The sequence below is a fragment of the Sinocyclocheilus grahami genome, unplaced genomic scaffold (assembly GCF_001515645.1).
Source record: "Sinocyclocheilus grahami isolate Dianchi unplaced genomic scaffold, SAMN03320097.WGS_v1.1 scaffold33.1, whole genome shotgun sequence".
NCBI lineage: Eukaryota > Metazoa > Chordata > Actinopteri > Cypriniformes > Cyprinidae > Sinocyclocheilus > Sinocyclocheilus grahami.
The window spans coordinates 1,896,971-1,920,989 of record NW_015505212.1 but is presented as its reverse complement, the minus strand read 5'-3'; the positions used below and the strand labels follow the sequence as shown (position 1 = coordinate 1,920,989).

Here is a 24,019-nt window from a genome sequence, read left to right as displayed (position 1 = left end):
TAAAAACAAAAATCCAAATTCTTCTCAGTAACCAGTGGAGGACCTGCTAAAAGATGGATTCTCAGGGGCTTGTTAGCTCGGTCTTTGTGGTAAAGTTGAATCCCTTCTGAGTAAAAGGCCACTGACGGAGCGGACCATCAGTCAAGATAAAACTGTTATGCATGAAAATGAGCGCCGGGTCACACCAGGGACTTGGGTTCAATCACAGCCTGCCCGAGCACCTGCTCATGACTTTGACAAGTTTGCTTTTACTATTTTTTACGCACCTTTTACAATTTTATTGCAAATTTGTGGTCAACGCATTTCAATTTCAAAGGCAGAAATGAGGTTAAATCACATCTGTCTGTGCTGACCCGGAGAAAAACGTGCCGTTTCCTTGGGAAAAGGGTTCATTTGTTTGATCAGAGTAAATCCAGGATAAGAAATAAGATCGTTTAACACACATAAAGGTACAGTGCATTTTTTTTTAATGTTAAAGGAATAGTTCACCAAAAAATGAAAATTTGCTGAAAATTAACTCACGCTTAGGCCATCCAAGATGTAGATGAGATATCTACATCTATATTATCAGAACAGATGTATCCTTACATCACTTGCTCACCAATGGATCCTCTGCAGTGAATGGGTGCCGTCAGAATGAGAGTCCAAACAGCTAATAAAAACCTCATAATAATCCTCAAGTAATCCACAACACTCCAGTCCACCAGTTAACATCTTGTGAAGCAAGGTGACGTCTGTGTGTTGGTAGTAAGCAAATCCATCACGACATTTTTAACTTCAAATGTTGTTTCCAACTAAAAGAGTCCTTTATTTATACAATTGCTTTGACCATTAAAAAAGTAATCTTGTCTGAATCAGGAGAGAAACATGCACAGATTAAGCATTGTTTACAAGTGCAAACCGGCCAAAACGGTTCTTAATAAATATTTTGGTGGATTTTGATGTGAGAGGACAGCAGGGGATGGACTTTTTCATTGAAGAAAGCAATATTATGAATAGAGGATTCGTAGTTTGGCCAGAAGCAAAGGTTTAAATTAAAATGCCTTGATGGATTTGTTTCTTGCAAACATGCAGCTTTTCGCTTCACAAGATGTTTGTGATGTTTTTATTAGCTGTTTGGACTCTCATTCTGACGGCACCCATTCACTGCAGAGGATCCATTGGTGAGCAAGTGATTTAATGCTGAATATCTACAAATATGTTACTATGAACAAACAAACTCATCTACATCTTGGATGGCCTGAGGGTGAGTAAATGTTCAGCAAATCTTATTTTTTGCATTTACTATTCCTTTAAGATTCCTTTCTCCACTCTTAAAAATAAAGGTGCTTCAAAAGGTTCTTCAAGCGATGCCATAGAAGAACCATTTTTGGGTCCAGAAAGAACCATTCAGTCAAAGGTTCTTTAAAGAACCATCTCTTTCTTACCTTTTTATAATCTGAAGAACCATCTTTCGCCACAAAGAACCTTTTGTGAAACAGAAAGGTTCTTCAGATGTTAAAGGTTCTTAATGGAACCATTTAGACAAAAAGGTTCTTCTATGGCATCGTGAAGCACCTAGTCACTTAAAATGTAGAGACCATTTAAAGTAGCCTACGACATCTGTAGGTTGAAACATCGGTCTGAAATTATTATTTAAATCCTGTTTGGTTACAATGTGTAGAAAGTTACTAATAAAGGATCTCAGCGACTCGGCTATATACAGACACCCAGGCGCTGTGCATTATTTCTGGGAAATAAACCGCTCCCTCACGCCTTGCTTTCAGCGTTCAAGTAAACACATGCTGCAGGTCAGCTGGGGGCCAAAAACATAGCAAATACGCAAGAAGAGCCGTTTCCACCACAGAAGGCCCGACTGCATTCCAAATAGCCTTTTCAAGTAAGTTGCGCCGGGCCACGCTCTCCTCAGATCAAAGGCGACGGCGGAGAACACGGGCCGCGTCCATCACGCGCACCTCTGGCTGCACGGGGGCCTCCGGCTCCTCTCCTCGTCTAAACAACACCCAAGGTGCCGAGAGCCGGAACAAAGCCGTGTAAGTCGGCTATTAAAGTTTTATTGTTTTTTTTCCCCCCACATCTCTTTTCCGAGCTGTTTTTAAGTTCCTGCGACGAATTCCTCCACGTTGCATAAAAGCATAATGCAGCCCCATTTCCACAGGCTGCGTCTTTGTAGAATAAAAGATATATGTGTACAAAAAAGTAAGAACTCCCTGATGTTGGAGGTAGACAGTTGCTTTTCAAATCCTAGTTTTGGTCCTTTATTTTATTCAGCAGTGAAAAGCCATGAATACAGAAAATAATAACGGCCGTACAGTTCTCAATCGTGACCTCTACTCTCGCAGAAATCCGTAACATATGGACACAGTACACGGTAATGAAAAGTATCAAAAAGGAGTCTCGATTAGAAGGAAACAAAACCAAACGAAAAGACAAAAACAACCAAAAGGTTTTCACCAATTACATAAACATGTTTTTTTGCTACAGTCCCAATTTACTGTATACATAGGGGATCATATTCCCGGAGAATGATAGTTATTAGAAAGGATACATGACTCAACTGCCAGACGTAATGCTTCAGAACGTATGCACAGAGGTACAAGCAATAAATACACACATTAGGAAAAGCCTTACAGCTACGCAACGCAGATGCAGGAAAAGCAGGTTTGCTATTCTTAGCAAGCAATGAGAGAACAGTAAAAATTCATGAAATTCAGGAGGAAAAAAAAAACCCACTGATCTTTTTAGCTTAGAAAAAAAAATGTCTGGTAAATTCGTGGGTCCACCAACATTTTTTTTTGTATCTTTTTACATAATATGCACAATTATCAAAATACAGACAAAATCACCCCAGAAACAAACCCAGACAATCCTAAAATCTATTGGAGGAGACTGCCGATCTGGAGGTTCTTCTGGTATTATGTGCAAGCAACTATTTTAAACATTTTTTTAAATGTTTTTACAAAACCCATGCAAACTCTACAGGTAATATGCATTCTGTGGCTGAGAGTTTCTTTTGTCGATCATCATCATAATCATAATCATCATCATCATCATCTCCTCCCGGAAACAGTATAGCTGAGGTATGCGCACTTTATGCACTTAGTCCATCAACATCATCATCCTGACGTTTTATTATACGTGTTTATTCATTCTTATTTCCAGTCCACCGAATGAATTTTAGACATGCATTTTTTTAATAACACAATATCCCCTTACAGGTATTTTTTACATATTCATTCTACAAATGTCTGAGGACAAACTAGTTCAATGCAAACCTTCCACATCTGCCTTAGGGAATGTAAACTGGCGCTTTTGGCGACGTCCTGCGTGAATTGGGCGGAAAAATGTATCGGTGGCATTCTAACAATTCGCCATTTTTTCGCGTTGTGAAGAGGTAGAAGCCTTTTTTGGACAAGTGGGAAAACCCTTTTTGTATCTTCTTATTCAAAGACGCTGCGTCCTTATATTTGGTGCCATAAAATTATTATGAATGTCATCTTCAAGTCAATTTGCTGACTCCAGCAAAGGATAAGGGACACGCTTTGTTCCTGGATCCAGCTTCGTTGACTTATTAGTGTGTGTGTGTGTGTGTGTGTGTGTGTGTGTGTGTGAGAAAGAGAGTGTGTTTGTGCTAAAACTAGCAGCCAACCCTTCGGTTTGGCACGAAACGGGAACAACTGCACAGTATGTTTCACACACACACAGAGACAAACTTTGACATTATTGGTTACAACACAAAGCAGTTATCCGTTTCAAATGGGGTTTCTGCATTAGAGAACTATCAAAGAAAGAGAGAGAAGAAAAAGAAACAGGCTTTGCGTTATTTTCATCTCCATCCGCTGTATAAGACGAGGCAGAAATCTGTATAACTTTGGTTTGACTGAAAACAGAAACAAACTTTAAAGCAACAACCACTTTTCCATAAAAGCGTTTCACCTCAAATAAACGGTTGCTACTTATACACCATACATGATCTAACCACATACCTTCCCATGATCCAACACGAGCTGTGTCTATATAGCCATGAATTATACAATGAGTCTGAATCAATGGAGCAAAGCAAACGTCAGCTGGAAAAGGATTCGTCCTCTTCCTGTCATGGCTCTGTTGTTTGCTTTTACAATATAACCAAGCCACATCATTTCATATCGACTTGAAATCATGAATTTTTTGGCTTCACTAGATATCTTAAAGTTTGGTTACTATATTTTCGGTTTCGGCTCTGAAGAAACTGACGGATATAAGACATGACACGTTGGACAGTCACAATGAACAGAACATTTCACTAGTAAAAACGATGACAAGATGGCTTACGCAAATCATAATAAACAAAAGAATACAAAAGTAATGTTTTCTGCACTTCCACAAATGGTTATTTTGGTCATGATCCATTTATAGCTGCTCTCTTGCTTTACCCGGACCACACGACGGTCGCTGAATCGAGGTCTTCCCATTTTATTCAGGGTCGACCGACATCACGAGGCCAGAGCGAGTGCTGTGTCTGTCGATCAAATTACATCAAAATCTTTTTATCTTTGTACAGGGCTAAAGGAGACAATCCCAGAGGTTATTCGAAGGTAGTTAGTGGAAAGAAATCTTCTCTTTGTACTAGTTAAAGTCACAGAAGACTGACCAAAGAGTCTGGCGGCTTCTGTCTAAGCTATTGGCCGTTGATAGTGTTGGCTTTGGTTTCTAGCTGTTGCCTGTGACTCTTTGCAGGTAGACAAAGCTTTAGAATAAAGGAGATAAAGAGACTAGAAGAATATGTAGAAACGCATCTTTTTCTTTCGTGTTTTTCCTTTCAGCGTGGTGCTCGCAGCAGTTGCGACTGAATCACATTTCACGTTTTCAGCAGAAACGGAGCTAGTGAGACTCGAGACCTATTTGTGTACTTTTTTTGGATGGCTGCAACAGTCTTGATACCTTGGTTGTGTTATTGATGTGATTTTAAGAAATGCCATTTACAGTTGGTGGTGCCGCAAACATGACTCGAAATGAACGTAAGCTAAGTCGCGGGAAGAACGAAACAACAATGATGGGGAGAAAAAAATTAACAATAAAAAAATTTTTTTTTTCCCTTTTTAAAATTGTCGACATACAGACAGTGACACTAATTTTTGATACTACTCATGTGCAAAAAATAACAACAACTTGAATTGAACCAGCAATTGCAATCTAACACCGACGACTACTGTGGCTTGGATATTCACAAACTTAAAACTTTTTTTGGCAGTATATGTGGCCGCTGGCTTGCTCCCGTTTCACTTCTGTCTTTTTTCGGTCCGTGAGCCTTGTGTTCGTTGTGTGAGGTGGCCGAGCTGATTCGAACGAAATCTTGTCCTTTTGTTCTTCCTTTTATGTTTGTTTTTAAAAAGCAGACGTCTCATGTCTGTCCATCTGTGGTCCCTAAAGATCTGCGCTATAGATTTTCTTTGGGCCAGTCTCCAGATGCATGCTAAATAAATACTCCTGCCTGCTGTGTCCAGTCTTTCTGCGTTTGCGGTGGTTGTGGATTAGTTGAGGGGTGGGGCCTGAAAGGGGCAGAGCGCCGGCGGAGGGGTGGGGCAAAATAGTCATTCCAGGTCCTCCGATAGGTTGCCCTCCTCAAGCTCTCGGTCCTCATCCAGCTCAGGACTGTGATTGGCTGTTGTCACCAATGACATCGGACAGTCCTCGTCATCCATGTTAAGTGGCTCCTCCTTGACGTGAATTGGAGGCCTGTGTAAGTGAAAAAATTATCCAAAATTTAGAAGGAGGTCTGGTCAAATATGTTAAAGATTACATCAATGCTGCATTTATTTAATCTAAAATACAGTAAAAACTAATACTATGAAATAATACAATTTGAAATAACTGTTTCTATTTTCAAAATATTCAAAAGTGTCATTTATTCCTGTGATGCAAAGCTGAGTTTTCAGCATCATTGCTCCAGATCCTTCAGAAATCATTCTAATATGCCGAATTGGTGCTTAAGATACATTATTTATAATCAATGCTGAAAACAGATGCTGCTTAATATTTTCGTGGAAACTGAGATACATTTTTTTTCAGGTTTCTTTGATGAATAGAAAGTTCAAAAGAACAGCATTTAGATTTTAGTCTTTGCTTTACAGTCACTTTTGATTAATTTAATGTCTTTTCTGAATAAAAGTATTAATTTCTTTCAATTTCTTACTGTCCCTGAACTTTTGCATGGTAGTGTAATAATAAATAAATAAGCAAACAAACAAACAGGATATTCAGGACATTATATGAGCATTAAAGAGATTTATTTTGCAATAATGAAAATCCAACTACACATTATCACACTTATTACTTAGTAAATAAATAAATGGACATTAAATATGATTTAAGTTAAAATGATATTATTAAATGAGAAGAAAGAGACATAAAAGTAGCACAGCTATACAGAAACGGGGTTGCCAGTATTTAGTTGAGCCATCATTACAACAAAAACATTTGACTGCAAAATGCAGCGATTGACCAATCAGAATCAAGTATCCCAGGAAGCTGTCAAAATAAGTACCAATAAGCTCCGTAGTCTATAGAAAAGCAAATCTAAGATCTAATTACAAATCTGTAATGAAATAAGAAAAGTGTAAAAACTAACTCATCAAACATGCAAAAAACATTAGATACACGCATTCAACACTGCACCGGAGACACCTTTAAAGGGGTCATATGATGCGATTTCAATTTTTCCTTTCTCTTTTGGAGTAGCTCTTGGTGCATAAAGAAGATCTGTAAAGTTGCAAAGACTAAAATCTCAAATCCAAAGAGATATTCTTTATAAAAGTTAAGAGTCAACCTAAAACGGCTCGTTCTAACACACCCCCACATGTCTACGTCACGATGTGGGAAGATTTGCATAACGCCGCCCAAATGTTCACGCAAAGAAATAAGGCGTAACTTTTATTCTCGCTGTAGTATTGTTGCTGCCGCCATGTCGTGAAGGCGCTTGTGTGTTCCGTTGTGAAAGCGAAACTACTTTGGCCTTCCAAAAGAGGACGATATCCGCTTCTTCATCCCTAGAGCTGATCCGGGCTGGTCGCTGAGGAAATACTTTGAGCTGTGGATCGCCGGATCGGCTTTCACCGTAGACGAAGCGGAGTCCAGCCCGGGGTCGTCACATGTGGTTGCCGCAAGCCCGCCGGCTGCGCCGTTCTCAAGCCCGCCCACCTCCGCTCACTCTAGCCGCCGGCCTCCGCTCAATCAAGCCCATCCGTCGCCACTCACTCAAGCCGGCCACCGCGTGTTTCGTTGTGAAAGCGAAACTACCTTGTTTTTGGCTTCCAAAAGAGGACACGATTAGAAATCAGTGGTTAAGTTGTATTTACAACACTGTTCCAGAACAGTTCAACCCAAATATTCAGATGTGTCCAGCGCATTTTATGGAGGACTGTTTACTGATCCTGGTAGAGTAGACTACAATGCCGGCTGTTCTGACTCACAGACTGTAAGTACGTTTTTTATATTTAAAGAATTTGCCACTGACGATTCAAACACAAGTTTTGAGCAGTGTAGAGTAGCGCTTGTTGTTTGTCATTTCTCCGATCACAAATGCAGACATGGTTTTATGTTTACGTGGCGTGATGCAACGCAACGCGTAAAAAGACAGTATAAGTCATTATAATCAGTAATTATGTCCCCACTGGATGCAACAAATGCCTCGTTTGTAATGGGTTTTAATGTTTTTGTCTCGTCGCTCCGGTCGGACAGGGCATCACACAATATGGTAAGGGCGTAACATTTCCGTCCCACGCTTGAGGTATTCGGCCAATCACAACGCACTGGATAGCTGGCCAATCAGAGCACACCTCGCTTTTCAGACCGATGAGCTTTGTAAAAATCGATGCGTTTCAGAAAGGCGGGGCATAGAGGAGAAACAATAATGTACAGTATGTGGAAAATAATGTGTTTTTTTAACCTTAAACCGCATAAACACATTTCATTACACCAAATACACAAAATAATGTTCTTTTTAGCAACATCATATGACCCCTTTAACTCAAGATGTCGGTGTTTTTAAAGTCTCAAAAAAGCATTAACAGCAATTAAACCCCGATTAATGAAGCATGTGTGGAAACGTGAAACCGTTGACAGTAAAATATGCTCGCCGCTGAGAAGTTTACTGATGGCACCTGCTATTTAAAAGGGAAAAAAGGAGTAGCTGCAGCCCCATTATAAATAATGGAGAATTTCTCATCCTCTCGCCCCTGGAGCGGGGGGTGGGGGGGTGGTGAGTGGAGAGAGATTTGTTGGGTGGGCGGTGGGAAAGTGGAGCTTTTTTTTTTATCTTGTTAATAGAAAGTGCAGGCCTTCGTTAATATGCAGGGGCCGTGGTGGCACTTCTCAAGTGAGGAGACAACCTGCAGCTAGACTCCACCATTAATCAACTTCAGACTGCCAGTTGCCTCGGACACCATGATCCATGTTTTTAACTCCAAATGGATGAATATCTTTACCGACTGTCAATAAATGTAGAGTAAAAAAATGGTGAAAAAACACGGAGCGGTTTGGTGAGGAGCGGCGAGATGCCGAAGAGAGGGCGGAAGTAGGGTTACTAACAAGAATAATAACTCTGTCATACACAAACAAGGCTTAACATGATCTTGAGCCCTTGGCAGGGAGAGAGGTTTGTGCTACCATGATAAATCTGACAAAAGCTAATTATTTCTGACACGTCGGATGCATCAGGAAATCCCGCTGGACTGGAGAGAGAGAAAGAGAACGAGAGGAATCCTTATCAACTAGTCTCTGTATTAGGCTGTGTCTGGCTGCTCTCTCCTGGGTCGCGCTCATCAATGGCACGGGGAACTTTGAATATGAAAAGAATTTTAAAAGGTACAGATTACTTTAATATTTATAGCAAAATAGATTAATATTCAGATGTGGAAGCGGCAGGATGTTTCTGTCTCCTATTCTCGGCTACGTGCGCTGGAGAGAAAGGGGGCGACTACACCAGACCTCCACAATGATATATTTCATACCCTCAAGAAATACCTGTGAATGCGAATTAAAAAGTCCTCCTTCCTTTATTAAAGCAATTAATTCAAGCACAATGGTGTCTGGTCGTCAGACAGTGTAATCTTAAGTAAAGATATGCTCTTGTTGGCATGTCCATCGGCCATTACTAGTTCTTTTTTCTTTGTAATAATTTGAAATACTTTCATATAATTTTCATAATTTATGGAATTCGTTATTGTAATTTCCTCTCGTTCTCATCATTTAACTGGCATATTAGCCATAAAAACATTGGTATAATGTTCACAATCATCTATTTTGTCATTGTAACAAAATGGTGCTATAAAAGACGTTTTTGACTGTCACTGCTCATTACTAAAGTTCCTTCTTGCAGTTTTAGACATAATAATGATGCTAAAATATTAACAGACATCTATTTTGCCATCAAAAAATAGTGTAACTTTCTGCCCGCCACATTTATCACACAATAACAAACTGATATACACTTAAGGATATTAAGTAGCAACAAATGATCAAGTTTTAGTCTTCAAACGATGTAATTTTGGGTGAGAATATGCCATCATGCCTTGCTCTTGTTGGTATATTCACCTGCGATTGCAGAAGTTTTTGTGATTTTAATTTAGGGCCTTTCGCACCGCTTTAGTTCCAGAACTAAATGTACAGTACTAAAGTCCCGGGACGATTTTGCATGAACTATTTCCCAGTACCATTTAAAGGGTTTCTATCGCACCGACAGTGTGTACTAGGAAGTGACGTAAGCCAGTCGACAGCGACGTCATTTGTGAGTGGTGTTCAACAACGGAAACAAAGAAGGGCCCTGTCCCAAATGGCACCCTAAACCCTCGTGGGTCTTCCCCTTTCGTGACGTAATGGCGCTTTGACTGTCAGGTAGAAGTATGCTGCGGAGCTCGCCCCAGTGCGGGCTCAGAAGAAGTGCGGATCGAGGGCGCATAATGGCCACAAAGAGGCCGCTCGCAAGCACCTTTCTGAACGCTAAAATGACGAATGAGACACCCTACAGTCTCGTGGACTTAACGGACACGCGGCGGCCATTGTAAGACCGCAAGTGCACATGAAGTGTTCCATTTGGGACAGGGCCAAGAACAACGTTAACAACAGGAGGATGGAGGACGTTTTGTTCCTTCGAATTCCAACTGGATTTCCTCCATTGCATAAATGTTCAAAAGTTCCTGCACTTCAGCGTCCGTCCATCGATCACTGTTCTCCATACTTGCGAAATAAGTTGACACAATGTTTACAGTATGTTTAAACAGCGTTTTAAATCATGGCGGGTGAGGGTGTTTTCGTACGCGTTTGGCCAATCAAAATCTACTTACGTCACGGGTAGTACCAGTTGTGCTGGTTAGACCCTGCTCCGGAGTAGGAGCTAATTTGGTTCTCGAAAAAGGCAGTCCGGTACTAAAATCGCACCCAGTTCCGGTGGTGCGAAAATGCCAAAAAGTGGGTAGTTCCACAATTAGTTCTGGTACTACGAAAAGGTTCCTGCAGTGCGAAAGGCCCTTTTGTCTTCATTTTCTGTTCATTACTTAAGTTCTTTCGTCATAGTTTTACTTTTACTTAAGTTTTTTATTTATTTTTTATTTATGTAAATTGTTCATTCTCATAATTTCTCTGCAATCTTAGCCATAACAATGATGCTACAATCTATTTTGGCATCAAAACGTAATATATAGTTAGTATGTTCACCTGTGAATAAAAAAAGATTTTTGTCATTGTAATTCGCCATATTTTTTTATTCGTTTGTACATTTCACTGCCACTACAGCCATAAAACTGAAGCTATAATATTAGTAAACATCGATTTTGTCATAATAATGTTTGATGAGGCTATAAAAGACACCGTTGACCGTCAACGCTCACCTAACGTTCCGCTGGCTACATTTATTGTACAATAACAAACAGATATACTTAAAGATATTACGGCGAGACAAACGATCCCGGTCGGTCCGACGTTCCACTGGCCATTAAGCTCGACACAGGCCTTTACTCCTAATGTGAAGAAGCATGGCTTACAGCTTTCATTTGCATTAATTATAAATCAGCGGCATACTTGTGAGGTTGGAGGAGGAAAGAGAGAGGAAGAGAGAAATGATTAGTCCTTGCCGTCCCTTCTCCACTGTATTAAGATGTCAAGATGAGTCATTTTGTGTTTAATGAGTGGCTGGCATGAGAAAATCTGGAGCCGGAGTCTTGAGTAAAGAAGTTTCCCTTGTCCAAAACAACTATGACTGCAAACACTACCAATTTCAAGTATGTTTGTGCAAGTGTGTGGGCATAATAATGTTTAAAAATTGTATTACACGGTTCTCTGGAATGCTTGATTCAGTCAGTTGCAGCAATATATATTTAAATAATGAGAAAATGTTAATTTTACTTAATTTTATCCATTGATAATTGACTTCATAAAAAGTGAATTTAAAAAATAAAAATGTCAATATTCAATTTCAATCAGATTATCTTTACATTTTGCTTGCAAACTATTACATTTTCTCCACCAAACAAAATACATACACATATAGTCTGACTGATGCCATTAAAACAACATGTTCAGAGGAAGGTTAGTCTAATTGTTCTGTTTCTTAGGAGACAAAATGTGAATATGCTGTCCTCTTCATTATTAAAATGCAGCCCAGAAAAAGCCACTTGCAAAACATATTTCTTCCATTTTGGGCATGCAGAGGTCATGTAACAGAGATTTCACTTTTATTGAGCATTTATGTCTTAACGCTTCAGCCAGAAAGAGAGAAAATATGACAGACGGACAGGCAGAAAGAGAGAGAGGGGGGTCTAGAAACACCAGACTTAACTGTGCATTATTAAAAGTTAAGAACCTGAGGGAGTGAATACACAGGGATTCTGTCTGGATCTCAGATTTGGCCCATTTCACACTACTGTCCCACTTCTGAACCAAACACACGCCTATTAACACACATTTTCAGAGCGTGCAGTGTGTTTTTTAGCTAATGGGGTCTTTGGGTTAGCGTTAGCAAACTCTGTGCATGAAAATGCATGAAATGTGTGTGTGTGCAGGTCTGACGGCATGCGACACACTTCCCGCTGCCCTTAACGCTCATGCTACTATCTTTGGCTCAGTAAACACAGCCATCCAGCATGAGTGACATCACTGATTAGGGCGAGCACATGTTCTATATCACCATTCCTCCGACCGGCACCACATTAATCTTTCATCAGCTTGTGCTCTCTCTCTGTCTCCTTCTTTCTCTCTGTGAGCCATTAAAACGGATGGAAAGGCAAAGATTTTTAAGTAATTAATGATAGAGTTAGCTGCTAAATATTAATAGGAACGGTCTTGCATAAAATATAACATTTAAACCTCTGCGATGCGGACAGTGGGGTAATTACAAGAGAATCTATAATTACGGCAGCCTTCACTTCTTACCTATTTATAGGTAAGAGCTGTAATCCAAGAACCAAATGTACACTTAACCTTCAGGTCTAGATTATTCTTTTTTTTTGTATGCATGTGTAATTTAAATGTCATTTAGGAACCTTGTGAATATTCATACTACTGCTGGTTCAATGCTAAATACCTGAAAAAAATAAAATAATAATTAATTTTTTTAAATAACACATTAATAATTTTATTATTGCTAATTATTTTATTATTCCGTTTTTTTGCTATAACTTCCAAACATCATCCCTTAACATTTAAGGTAAATATTTTTAAATAAATAATATTAATAATAATTTTATTTTATTATTGCTAAACTATAATAAATGCACATCATCCCTCACAATTTAAGGTAAATGAGCAGTTTGAAACCCATTTTATTTCCATAACGTGTGAAACTTGATAAACAATGAGTAAGTTTAGTCAGTTGAGTGAATTGAATTTTAAAGGTAATTTAGGAATGAGTGAATTTAATTTAAACATAATTTAGGAACCTTTTGAATACTCATACCACTGCAGAATCAGTGCTAAAAATAACTATAATATTTTTGATAAATAATAATAATAATTATTCTGTGTTATTTTTATAATAAATTATTTTAGGATCTTAAACACAAACAATTGACCACATATACAACACGCTGATGAAACTGCTCATAAAAAATAAAAATTTTGCATTAATATTAATGATATTAGTAATATTAGACAATAAAATTATAGCCCACATTTCATGATCCAATCGAATCCTGTTGGATGAAATCAAGCCCTGCTGAATATTTTGTAAATCAGTATAGACTTTAAATGTGCTGTTTTATGTCTAAATGCACATATAGTGTGTGTGAACTCACAGTTGGGTGTGTGGGGAGTATCCGGGACTGCTGTGTCCGTTAGTGTCCAGGTGATCTAGTGTGCCGTTGAGACCTTCATGCGTGGTGACGTGTAATAGGCCGGTTGGGCTGCCGCTCATCAGTCCTGGAGGACTCGCCCCCATCATTCCTGACGCGCTATTCATCAAGCATGGATTACCCAGCAACGGCAAAGAGGTCTCCGCCAACGCAGCCTATGAGAGAACGAGAGAGAGGGAATAGTTATACTCAAGCATTTTCAAGCCTTTTCAGCAGTCGGCATGTCATAGCACACGGCTTACAGCTCGTTCGAGATTATCTCCTCTTTTTTATTGAGTTACTTCCGAATTATTGCTGAAGAATCAGTACGATAAAAACAGATGAGAACTGCCACAAAGTGGCAGGAAAAGAAAAACAACGGGAAAGTTTCGAAGTTGCAAAAACAATCTCTTCACCTTACAAGACAGGCCTCAAATGAACAGTGAATAAAGAAAGCCTGAGCATCCACACGATAATGAAACCATCCAAAACTTTACCTCAAAACAGTCAAAGAAAAAAAAAAAAGACTCTTGACATTTTTGCCTCCTGCACATTAAAGTTATATACAGTAATTAAATTTTAAAGTTTTTGCCACGAGCACCTCGCTGGCCGACACGGCGAAGCCAAATCATTTATGACAGTTTGGATAAATATTAATGATTATGCCCTCGCATTTGCACAGGCTGCTATCAAGCTGAGGCCAGGCTGGCAGAGAAGGATTCCTGCCTCTACCACATGGTGTCCTTCTAGACTCTCACTGCCTGTGCCAACCTCACACATACACACACACACACACACGTTACCTGTAAGCTGGCGTTGAGAGCCGCCCCATAACCCAGACTGGATGGCAGGTTCTTGACCAGCGTCGGGCTCCTGAACACAACAACACAAATGTTGAAGTATATTACTATTAATCTGACTGTAACAGCATCTGAAAAACATTTATAGTGTGTTTGTGTGTACCCTGTTATCTTCTGAGATCTGCGTTTCTGATATTCCATTTCATCCACGGTCCACACTGCGCCCTTCACGTTCTCCACCCGGACAAAACACTTGTGCAGGCTGAGGTTGTGTCGCACTGCGTTCTGTTAAACATACATATATAAAAAATATAATATATAATGAGTACATTTACTTCAATAAATGCATTAGTGTGCATGATTTTCAGTGCATTTTATATAAAAAAAACAAAAAAACTAAAAAGTTTTATTTTTTTAAAGCTTTCTGCTGGTGTAATCAAGGCAGCATAGGTGGGTAAAATATTAACCAATAATATCACAGCTTATCATCTGCTGAACACTACTGTTGTTGTAACATGTTATGGGAGATTAAAACTAAATTATGGCAGTTATTTAAAAATTAAACTCCATAATAATTAGGAAATGTAGATGTTTGAGGTTTAGAAATTAAAAGGGAAAAAAAATCTAGCACCAATTAAAATTTCAAAAATATATTTATTCAATTCATCAAAATGACCCATAAACACTCTTTCATAATCAAGAAGCATGAATGAAAAATAAAGAAATATGGCGAGTCTTGTACGTCGCCATAAAAAAATCTAATTAAAACGTAGCAAAGAAGCCAAATAATAACCTTTGCTCATATTACTTTTTTTCATGTTTTATTTGAGGGGTGGGTGTTTTTTTTTTTTTTTGCTTTAAGAAAAGGGAGAGAGAGGAATATAAAAAAACCCCCTCATAAGCAGATCTTGCATCTGACCTGAAAATCCCAGGATTTGATTGATCTTAATGCCCATGGCTCTGAATATGATAATTTTAATATTAATGAGCAAATGAGCAGTTTTATTATGCATGCTATATAGTTATAACTAATAAGCTGGCGGGGCTGAGAGCTCGATCCCCAAGCTGAGCTGATGAGACCAAGCACAGATATTAAATCACCTTTCATTCCTTTTTTTAAAATTCTCTCTGTTAATCAAATGACAAGCCCGTCACCAGCCGGCCCTGTCTGGGCCCTCACAAAAGAGCAGGGAGGCTCCGAATGGAAATTCCTGCTCCGCTATTGTAGAAGGAGGGACCCGAATATGCCGAAAGCCCCTGCTTTGCCTCTTTGTTCCAGTTGGGACCAGATTAAAATATTGAGTTGATAAGGACAGAAGTAAAGAGAGCTGGAAAAAGGGATGCATATGTGGCTACAAGGCCATAAAATGCCTAAAAACGCTCATCCGTGCATCTCCAAACACACGCTCCGACAGTAAATGAGTCGTGACCCAGCATGTATCTGTACGGGGAGCTATTGCACACCCTTGTGGAGCTGTAATCATACACCAGCATCATTAGCAAGCCAAATCCAAATTAATTCACTTTGCTAAATCTAGTGCTGGGAAATGCTTCGCATGCTGATGAGAGCCGGAGAAACCTTTGAGAGGACCTGCGTCTGAGTTAAAACAGAAAGGGAAAAACGGCTGTGTATCTTATCGACACGCACCGCGCTCTCCTGTCTAAAAATAGAGAATGGGTTTTATTGTATCCTCCTTTTCTTTTTATCCCCGACTGACAATGTATTTGTTGGGACAGTGATACAAATGAGGCCTTTTGTACTGGGAAATAAAGTGTTTCCTGGATGACAGGGGCATTAGTGCTTTAGAGCCAAGTGGGTCTTAACCTCTCTCTCCATTTGTCTTGTTCTCCTTTGCTTTTTGTCTCACTGCATGAGTTATAGTGTGTACGAAGCCTCGGCCGACATCAACAACAACAAGAAAGGGGATGTAACGGAGCGCGTCTACAAGGCAAACAGCCATCTTTCAAATTAATTAACCAATAATATGCAGGGTGGGGAGGGAGGAAAAAATGAAAAGGAGACACTGAGAAAGCAGTAATACGCCACGTCTAACAAAAGGTGCTGATGATTGAGTGGCTGGTTAGTAATTAGCGCATCAGAGCACACACCTCCCCGTCCAGACTCGGTTATTAATTGCACCAAATTAGAAAACGATATTAGAGGCTGAATTATTCTTTCACTTGTCACAGAGAGAGCGAGCGAGATAAAGAGAGAATTCGTCCTTTTCAGGAGGCAGTTTACAAAGAGGGGCGATTGCCGTTAATTGGCCCACGTCCCTCGCAGGCCTCCGTAGCATGTTACCTTCCAGGTGGCGGCGTTGCGTCTGAAGTAGGCGAAGGTGCGAGTGAACCAGCTGTAGATTTCGTTGAGCGTTAGCTGCATGTCACCTGACTCCATGATACCCTGCGATGAGATGCCATTAAGCGTCTCGTTACAAACAGGAGTGCATCGAGGCGCTCTCACCCAGATTTAATTCAAGCAGCAATTAATTACAATCTAATCAGGCTAAAGCTAATTTATTTCCCACTCACCTGCCTGATGAGGGTTGCATAAGTAAATGGCGGCCTGACGTCGGCGTTCTTGTAAAACTCGTAGTTTGGGGCGATCTCTGCGGAGAAAAATAAATAAAGAAATGGTAAGCAGATAAATAAAAAAATAAAAAAATAAACCCAAGTGTCGCCACCTGGGATAATTGCTAAACGTGTCTCCGCCAGGAATTCATTCAGGATTTTATCAAATTAAAATGGGAGGCGAGTTGGGGGGTGGGGGGGACACTTCAAATCAGCATTTTACATGTCCAACTAAATACATTTTTAATTAATCTCTCTCAGGAGAAATCTTAAACATTAACACGCTCATGAATTTAGAGGCCGCATTGATATTTTGTGTGTGTTTGAATAATTCATGCCTTCCGCACTGCTCCAACACTTGCGGAAGACCAGTAAATATAAACATCAAACAAGATGTTTTTACATGCACCGCCTTCTTGAATATTGCATCATTTTATATTTGCCTGTAATTAAAATGCATTGAATATTGATGATTTGATTTGAGCCTAATTTGCATAAAGAGCGAACAAAAAAAGATTCTACAAACCTGAGGACAAGGGCATGGAGTATTTGTCGGTGTGGTGTCTGCGCATGGCGCCCATGCAGGGCACGTTGGCGGGACTGAGAACGTTGGGCACCTGGGGCATCTGGGAAAGGGGTGTGACTGGAGCGGTGGGCGTGGTGGGCGTCTGAGGTAAGGTGGGGGGTGAGACAGACGGGAGATTCTTTGACATGGTGACACTGGAGACGAGATTCAGCTGTAGAAGAGAGAGAGAGGGTGCTGGCTCATTTGTACAGCTGTGTTTCCCCTAATAAGCAAAGGAGGAAGCAGCCAATCTGCCCTAATTACAGGATGAAATTGTATTATAAGATTTCTAATTAGAGCACGCTGTTAAAGATGATCTAATGATCAGGCTGTGAGTTATCCTGGCCCATCTCTATCCCATAAGAGCTCACTGGATGCAAAACACACACACGGTGAGAAGAACACCTGGCTTCCTGCCATAACCTGGTGCCTCGCTAGTGATCCATCTCGCTCTCTTCCCATCTTACCACCCAAACACGGAGTCAGATTTTTTTTTCCGATATGCACTTATCCTCTACTTTTTTTTGTGTCCCAACTTCACACGTGTGGAAAATTCCACCCTGACCTTTAGTCTCGCTGTTAATTCCTTCGAATGGTAATGACATCATTATTTTCAAACCAAATTGCCTTAACTGTGAATAGGCAAGTGGAGTTCCGGTGCTGTCGGAATTAAAAAAGACCGCCGGTTGGACATCAACAATCGTTTGTGTCACGTGTTGATAAATACAATGAAATGTCAAGCTGGCTATTCTCAGGCGGCTGCTCTATAGACAATTACAGCGCCGCTTAATGATAATGAGATAATGCCGAGAGATAACATTAATGATAATGAGATAACAGAGAGTGGCAAGCGCTATACCACTTTGCAAGAAATCAATGACTCCTCTAGGGGAATGTTGTATCCTGGGTAACGACTGGAACTAAGACCTTGAAAGGAAATTAATGACAAAGACGAGTGATCTACCAGAGGGACATCTTAGCAAAAGGGTAAATGGTTATGTTGTTGACATTACATCACATGCTAAGTAAATACTTGTGTCTTAATGTCAATATGAAATCAAAATTGACCTCTATTACTTCCTGGTCTTATTATGAATACTTCTTAGTTGCACATAATTAAAAATAAAATCTGACATTTTATACAACAAATATTCTGTTTCATTTCAAAACATACCACATATGTTGACAAAACAAAACAAAAAAACTAAATCTTTTTTATTACTGTTACAACACCCCCCACAAACTTGATTGTGATTGTGTGATTTATGCTAAAACAAAAACTAGCTTTGTTATATGAGAGACAAATAAGGTTTTTGTTCTAATGTATTGTCATTTGTATTCCCATCTTTGTCCTTGCTTGCAAAAATGCATTTTGATGTGTATAATACATTGTATAATTCGTCAGGGGCCGGGTCACGGCACCAGATTTGAGGACTGTCTCTCTTAATATCTTTCTCATTGCGGCCAAACCACCACATCAGCCTGTAATTACACACTACTCATCTAAAAAGGTTTTGATACACTGTCAAACACTGCAAAAAAGCACTTCATAATAAATCCTATCAGTAGTGAGTGAGCGGGGAAACAGATAGAGTGTGTTCTGCATGTATATTTAAAATGTTAAGACAAGATTTTCCTCCTCTTTCCTCACCTGGTTATGGCAACAAGCATAACATGTTTGCAGGCATACAATCCGGTGTTTGCAAAATGGAATTTATTAAAGCTTAACTGAGCAGGAGTGAATGAGACACAGGGATCAGCCTTTTACTACTGCTGCTCATCTGAATATATATTCAAGGTTGGCTGAGAGAAAGGGAAGGGGTTGGGAAAAAAGAGCCCCTCATTATTCAGGACTAGCAGCCTTGGTAACTTTGATTTTCAGCCATCCATGGCATGGCCAAAAGGTAACATTTAATGAAGTGCCATTCAGAGTTTAAATGGGGTCGTATAACAGTGTACCAGCACCTTGTGTTGGGCTACTGATAGCTGTTGAGGGTTTGCCGGTGCTCATTTTGTCATGCTAATAAATTCGCACTGTTAATATTTATCAAATGTGTGGGACGGTTCTCTGTCAGCCCTGTGTGTACAAGGGTGTTAAAGTACCGCCATATTATCTGTAACATCCCTGTTTTGTGGGGAGGAGACACGTGTTCTCTTTGGTAACTGCGAAACCGATAACATTAAAGCATTTGCGTGTGCCCGACACTTGCACAAAGACAAAAAATTAGCCGAACCCCCCCCCCAGACCCTCACTGATTATTTAAGAACTCACCATTAATTGTTCATCATCAAATGCAATTAGCAGTCCTTTCATGTACGGTTTATGTAATGTAATACTTCATTAATATTATTCATTCATATGCGGTCGTGGATTATAGGCTGAACGGTTTTTTATTAGAGTCGATTTCACCGAGCTGCTGGAGTTCTGAGGATGAAACAGGAAAAAAAAAATCCTGAATAATAAATCGACAGAGGTGAGCAGTCGATTCCTGATGGATTTACAGGATAATTATTCTGTCTTGTGATTATCTGCTTTATACGGTGGGAGGTGATGAGAAAAAAATTATGCTGGTGAAATTAGCTACTTGCTAAGCGGTGGCAACACGCTAACAATGTTTTCCTCCGCAAAATATTGAATAGCTAATAAATAATATTTATTACAGCCTGCTCTCTTTTGTAAACACTTTAATTTCCAGCACAACATTCTATGTCTTTTGTATTTGATTAATGCTTTGGGTGAAATCTGATGTTTTTTTGTCTACAAAATCGATCGAGACGGATGGGCCATTTTCATATATTGCTCCATTTTTCTCCAAATACACAGCTATATCTCTGAATGTTTACAGATTACTGGTTATTTCTTCACAGATCATCTTCTTGCAGTTTCCAGCTATCATTTCAAACTGTTTGTTTTCTGAAACGAAATGTCTTCCCCCTACTTTAAGTGCGCCTGCGGTGGCAGCGCTAAACATCTTTTACCGGCCAACAGGTTGTTTGCTGTGCTAAAGCCATCAGAGTGTAATGGCTCTGCGTTTTTGGCTGTGATCGGGTGTATGATTTAATGCTCTCTTGGTCCTGATAGGGTCCCAAGAAAGCAGGCATTACAAATCCCATTCTCCTCTCATCCTCCAGCCGTGTTTAGAGAGCTCATTTACCATCCGAGTCCTGTTTACTGTACGCGTACCAATATGCACTCACCGGTTTTGGTGATGGTTTGGGCTCTGAGGGCCTCATGTGCAAGTGTGCCATCATCGCCTGAAGACGCTCACGCTCTTTAGAAAGCTGTTAGCGGAAAGATGGAGGGAGAGAGAGAAAAAAGAAAACAGACCGGTTTTAGAAATGAGTGATTTTCCCCAGACTACCACAGTAATACATCTTGTTATCAAGCTTGTCTGCTTGTAATAAATCCTACATACGGCCAGACCGGCTTCCTTAAGCTTGCCTCAAAGACAGACATAAAGCAGTGGTTCTCAACCGGTGGGTCGTGACCCAAAAAACAGCTAGAGGTCTTTTCCAATGGGGTCATGGACAGCTGCAAAACAGCAATGCTAAATGCAAATAAAAATTGCAATTAACCATACACTTGAGTGGAGTAAGGATAGAACAATAAACAGGCTAAACATCAACTTTCAAAAAGGAGAGGAAAACACATCATATATCTTCTAACTATTTCAGAGCAAATACACCTGTCAGTTGGTAATATACAACATTTGTCCATTTTATGCATTTAAACGAAATGTTGAATTTTGTCGTCACTAATTTTGCATATTTCATGGCCTATATAGTTCTTTGCAATATAAACAAATTGCATTAATAAATGTTACCATATAGAACCTTATTATAATGAATTGGGCATCATGAACTAACAATTAAATAAATGTATTTACAGCATGTATTAATCTAGGTGAATATTAATTCTTAAACTTAAAGTTTAAAATATATGTGACCCTGGACCACAAAACCAGTCTTAAGTCGCTGGGGTATATTTGTAGCAATAGCCAAAAATACATTGTATGGGTCAAAATTATAGATTTTTCTTTTATGCCAAAAATCATTAGGATATTAAGTAAAGATCATGTTCCATTAAGTTTTTTTTTTTTATTTCCTACTGTAAATATATCAAAACTTAATTTTTGATTATTAATATGCATTGCTAAGAACTTCATTTGGACAACTTTAAAGGTGATTTGCTCAATATTTAGATTTTTTTGCACCCTCAGATTCCAGATTTTCAAATAGTTGTATCTCGGCCAAATATTGTCCTATCCTATCAAACCACACATCAATGGAAAGCTTATTTATTCAGCTTTCAGATGATATATAAATCTCAATTTTGAAAAATTGACACTTAAGACAGTGGAAATTCACATAAACCAAGATGAATAAATGGCAGAAAAGTATTCCTTCATGTAAAAAATGTAGGTATACAACCTTACTGCAAAGTGATTCCCATTTATGTATGATTTTGAGGATTTTTGTTACTTTTAAACAAGAAGAAGCAGTTTGTCCTTGGGTTCTGAAGCAAAACCAGTTGAGAACCACTGAGAGCGAGAGAGAGGTAGATTAAAGCAAAGATAAGAGAACCATTCCTTGTGGTGCGGTGATGGAGAGCTGAAGGTGGTGCTCGGAGGTCACGGAAAACAAATAGCACTTCATCTTTTTGTCAATAGCGGAATTTAGGTCAGCAAAGCTCTGACAGTAACAAGCTACTCAGGCCATAAATTAGAGTGTCCTGGTCGGCGACTCAAAGTCCTGTGGACACTGTTAGGGCTGGACTGGATCTAGCAGCTGCTGAGAGGTGAAGGGGTCCCGCAAACAGAGTGCCAGTCGGTCCCGCCTCCCTTCCTCCTACCGGGTCCTCCGAGGTCCAGTTAGTGCCCCGGCGATCTGTTATCATCAATCTAACTCACAGAGAGTGACAGGGACCGGCCCGCACAGCGCACCGCCTTGAACTCCGCCGGTGAGCCGGCATTCGAGCTCTGAACCGGGCCTCATTACCACTGACGGAGGACAAAAAAAAATACAAAAATGCCAAAAAGAGTGGGGGAAAAAAAGCCCAGAAGGACAGAAAACAGCAGCTCTGCTGTAATTGGTCACAGTGTAAGCACGCCGAATTTGTGGTATCAGCGAACAAGAGAACAAGTCAAGGGAGAAATCACGATGTCCGTCTGTTATTTTACATATAAACAAGAATTATTCATTGTTCTGTTTCAAGAGTCCAACAAATAAATAGGGAGGGTTTCGCCGAGCGTAAAAACCTTTAAAGGTTGAGGGGAACGCTTGGCTTGCATTCAGATGGGCATCACAAAAGCTTAGAGGAGCCACGGTCAGAAAGCAATCGGCACCACAAAGGCGAGGCACCTCTTTGCGTGTGTAAACACAAGGGAACCGCTAGATTTAGATAAAAAAAATAAGCACAGGCCGCAATTATTCTGCAAGCAAAACTGGTTATTTATTTGAAATGAACAGAAGAAAGATGGATTTTAACCCTGTGTGCCGCATCCCATGATGCACCAGAAGGTGTGAGGCAAAGGACAGAGCGTTAACTGGCGGGAGAGATGGCCGCAGCGCTGAGTAATAGCATCCCTCAATCACTGCTCTCATTATCTCGCCAGCATGACACCTTAATAAGGTCATGCTCCAGCTACTGAAAATAGTGGCTCTCTTTAGAGGTTCCTTCAGGTGCAAAGTGTATTTAATTAACACAGTCCAGCCCAGATGCGCGCATATTAATTGGATGGGATAGAAAATAAGCACAAACCATGATTCAATTATAAAGGCCTGTGATGGTTTTCACCTTTGTTGGGATGGATTTGCTCAAGGTGTCCCTTGTGCATTCTTACACTTTATGCGCTTTAAGTTTTTTATGGCAACAAGCTAATTAACAAAATGTTTGGTGTTATGCTGCAAAAAAGCAGTTAAAGTTGAACAAGTGTGTGTTAAAGACAACATGATGAAATCAAAATCAAGCAAAACATGCAGATACTGAAAACCTACTTTTCACAATCAAATCAAGTTCTGATACATAAAATCCAGTCTAGCTCTGAATTACTAAAATCTATATAATGATTGTTTTCAAACACCTTTCCTGAACACTTTCACTATCTGCCACAGGATAAGCAGACAGTCCCACTTGCAACCTGCCAATGCTTACATTTATTCATTTAGCAGATGTTTTTATCCAAATTACAAATGTCACAACCAATTTGTCACAATGAACAACATTTTCCATATACTATTCCATATTCCATACCCAATAATATAAATTCTGTCGTTTACTCACCCTCATATTATTCTAAACCTGTATGATTTTCTTGTGTGAAACAAGAAAAAAAGATATTTGAAAAAAGTTTTGGTCCATGCAATGAAAGTCAATGGGGTCCAAACTAACTCTGATCTAAACTGACTTTCATTGTATGGACACCAAAGCATCAATACATTTTTCAAACACTTTCTTTTGTGTTCCACAGAAGAAAGTAAGTCATAGACATTTGAGGTTCAGTAAATGATGCCAGAACTGTCATTTTTGGGTGAACTTTTTCTTTAAGTGCATATATGCTTGTATTCTTGTGTCTACTGTACCTGTATCTCTAGCTGTTGTACCACCTGCATCTGTACTCGGCACTGGGCGGTACTCCTGTCGTCCAGAGCGTGTTCACTGTTAAGGTGCCTGTGGGTGAACAGGAGAAACGGATGAGAAACCAACACACACACACACACACACACACACACACACACACACACACACACACACACACACACACAGACACACACACACATAC

General features: G+C 39.7%; 1 protein-coding gene across 4 annotated transcripts in view; it reads right to left on the bottom strand.

Moving 5' to 3' along the window:
• Positions 1-2,800: 2,800 nt before the first annotated feature.
• Positions 2,801-24,019, bottom strand: part of foxp2 (forkhead box P2) — a 97,641-nt gene continuing 76,422 nt past the window's right edge. For 3 of the 4 annotated variants that reach the window (XM_016265833.1, XM_016265847.1, XM_016265840.1), the window contains 9 exons: positions 23,820-23,907; positions 20,436-20,519; positions 17,199-17,409; positions 16,634-16,710; positions 16,404-16,505; positions 14,265-14,386; positions 14,105-14,174; positions 13,266-13,477; positions 2,801-5,718 (listed from right to left, as the gene is read on the bottom strand). In XM_016265833.1, the coding sequence (XP_016121319.1) occupies positions 5,574-5,718; positions 13,266-13,477; positions 14,105-14,174; positions 14,265-14,386; positions 16,404-16,505; positions 16,634-16,710; positions 17,199-17,409; positions 20,436-20,519; positions 23,820-23,907 (1,111 nt within the window). In that variant the 3' untranslated portion in view covers positions 2,801-5,573. The remainder of the gene's footprint in view (positions 5,719-13,265; positions 13,478-14,104; positions 14,175-14,264; positions 14,387-16,403; positions 16,506-16,633; positions 16,711-17,198; positions 17,410-20,435; positions 20,520-23,819; positions 23,908-24,019) is intronic. The other variant, XM_016265854.1, reaches the window with a different exon arrangement.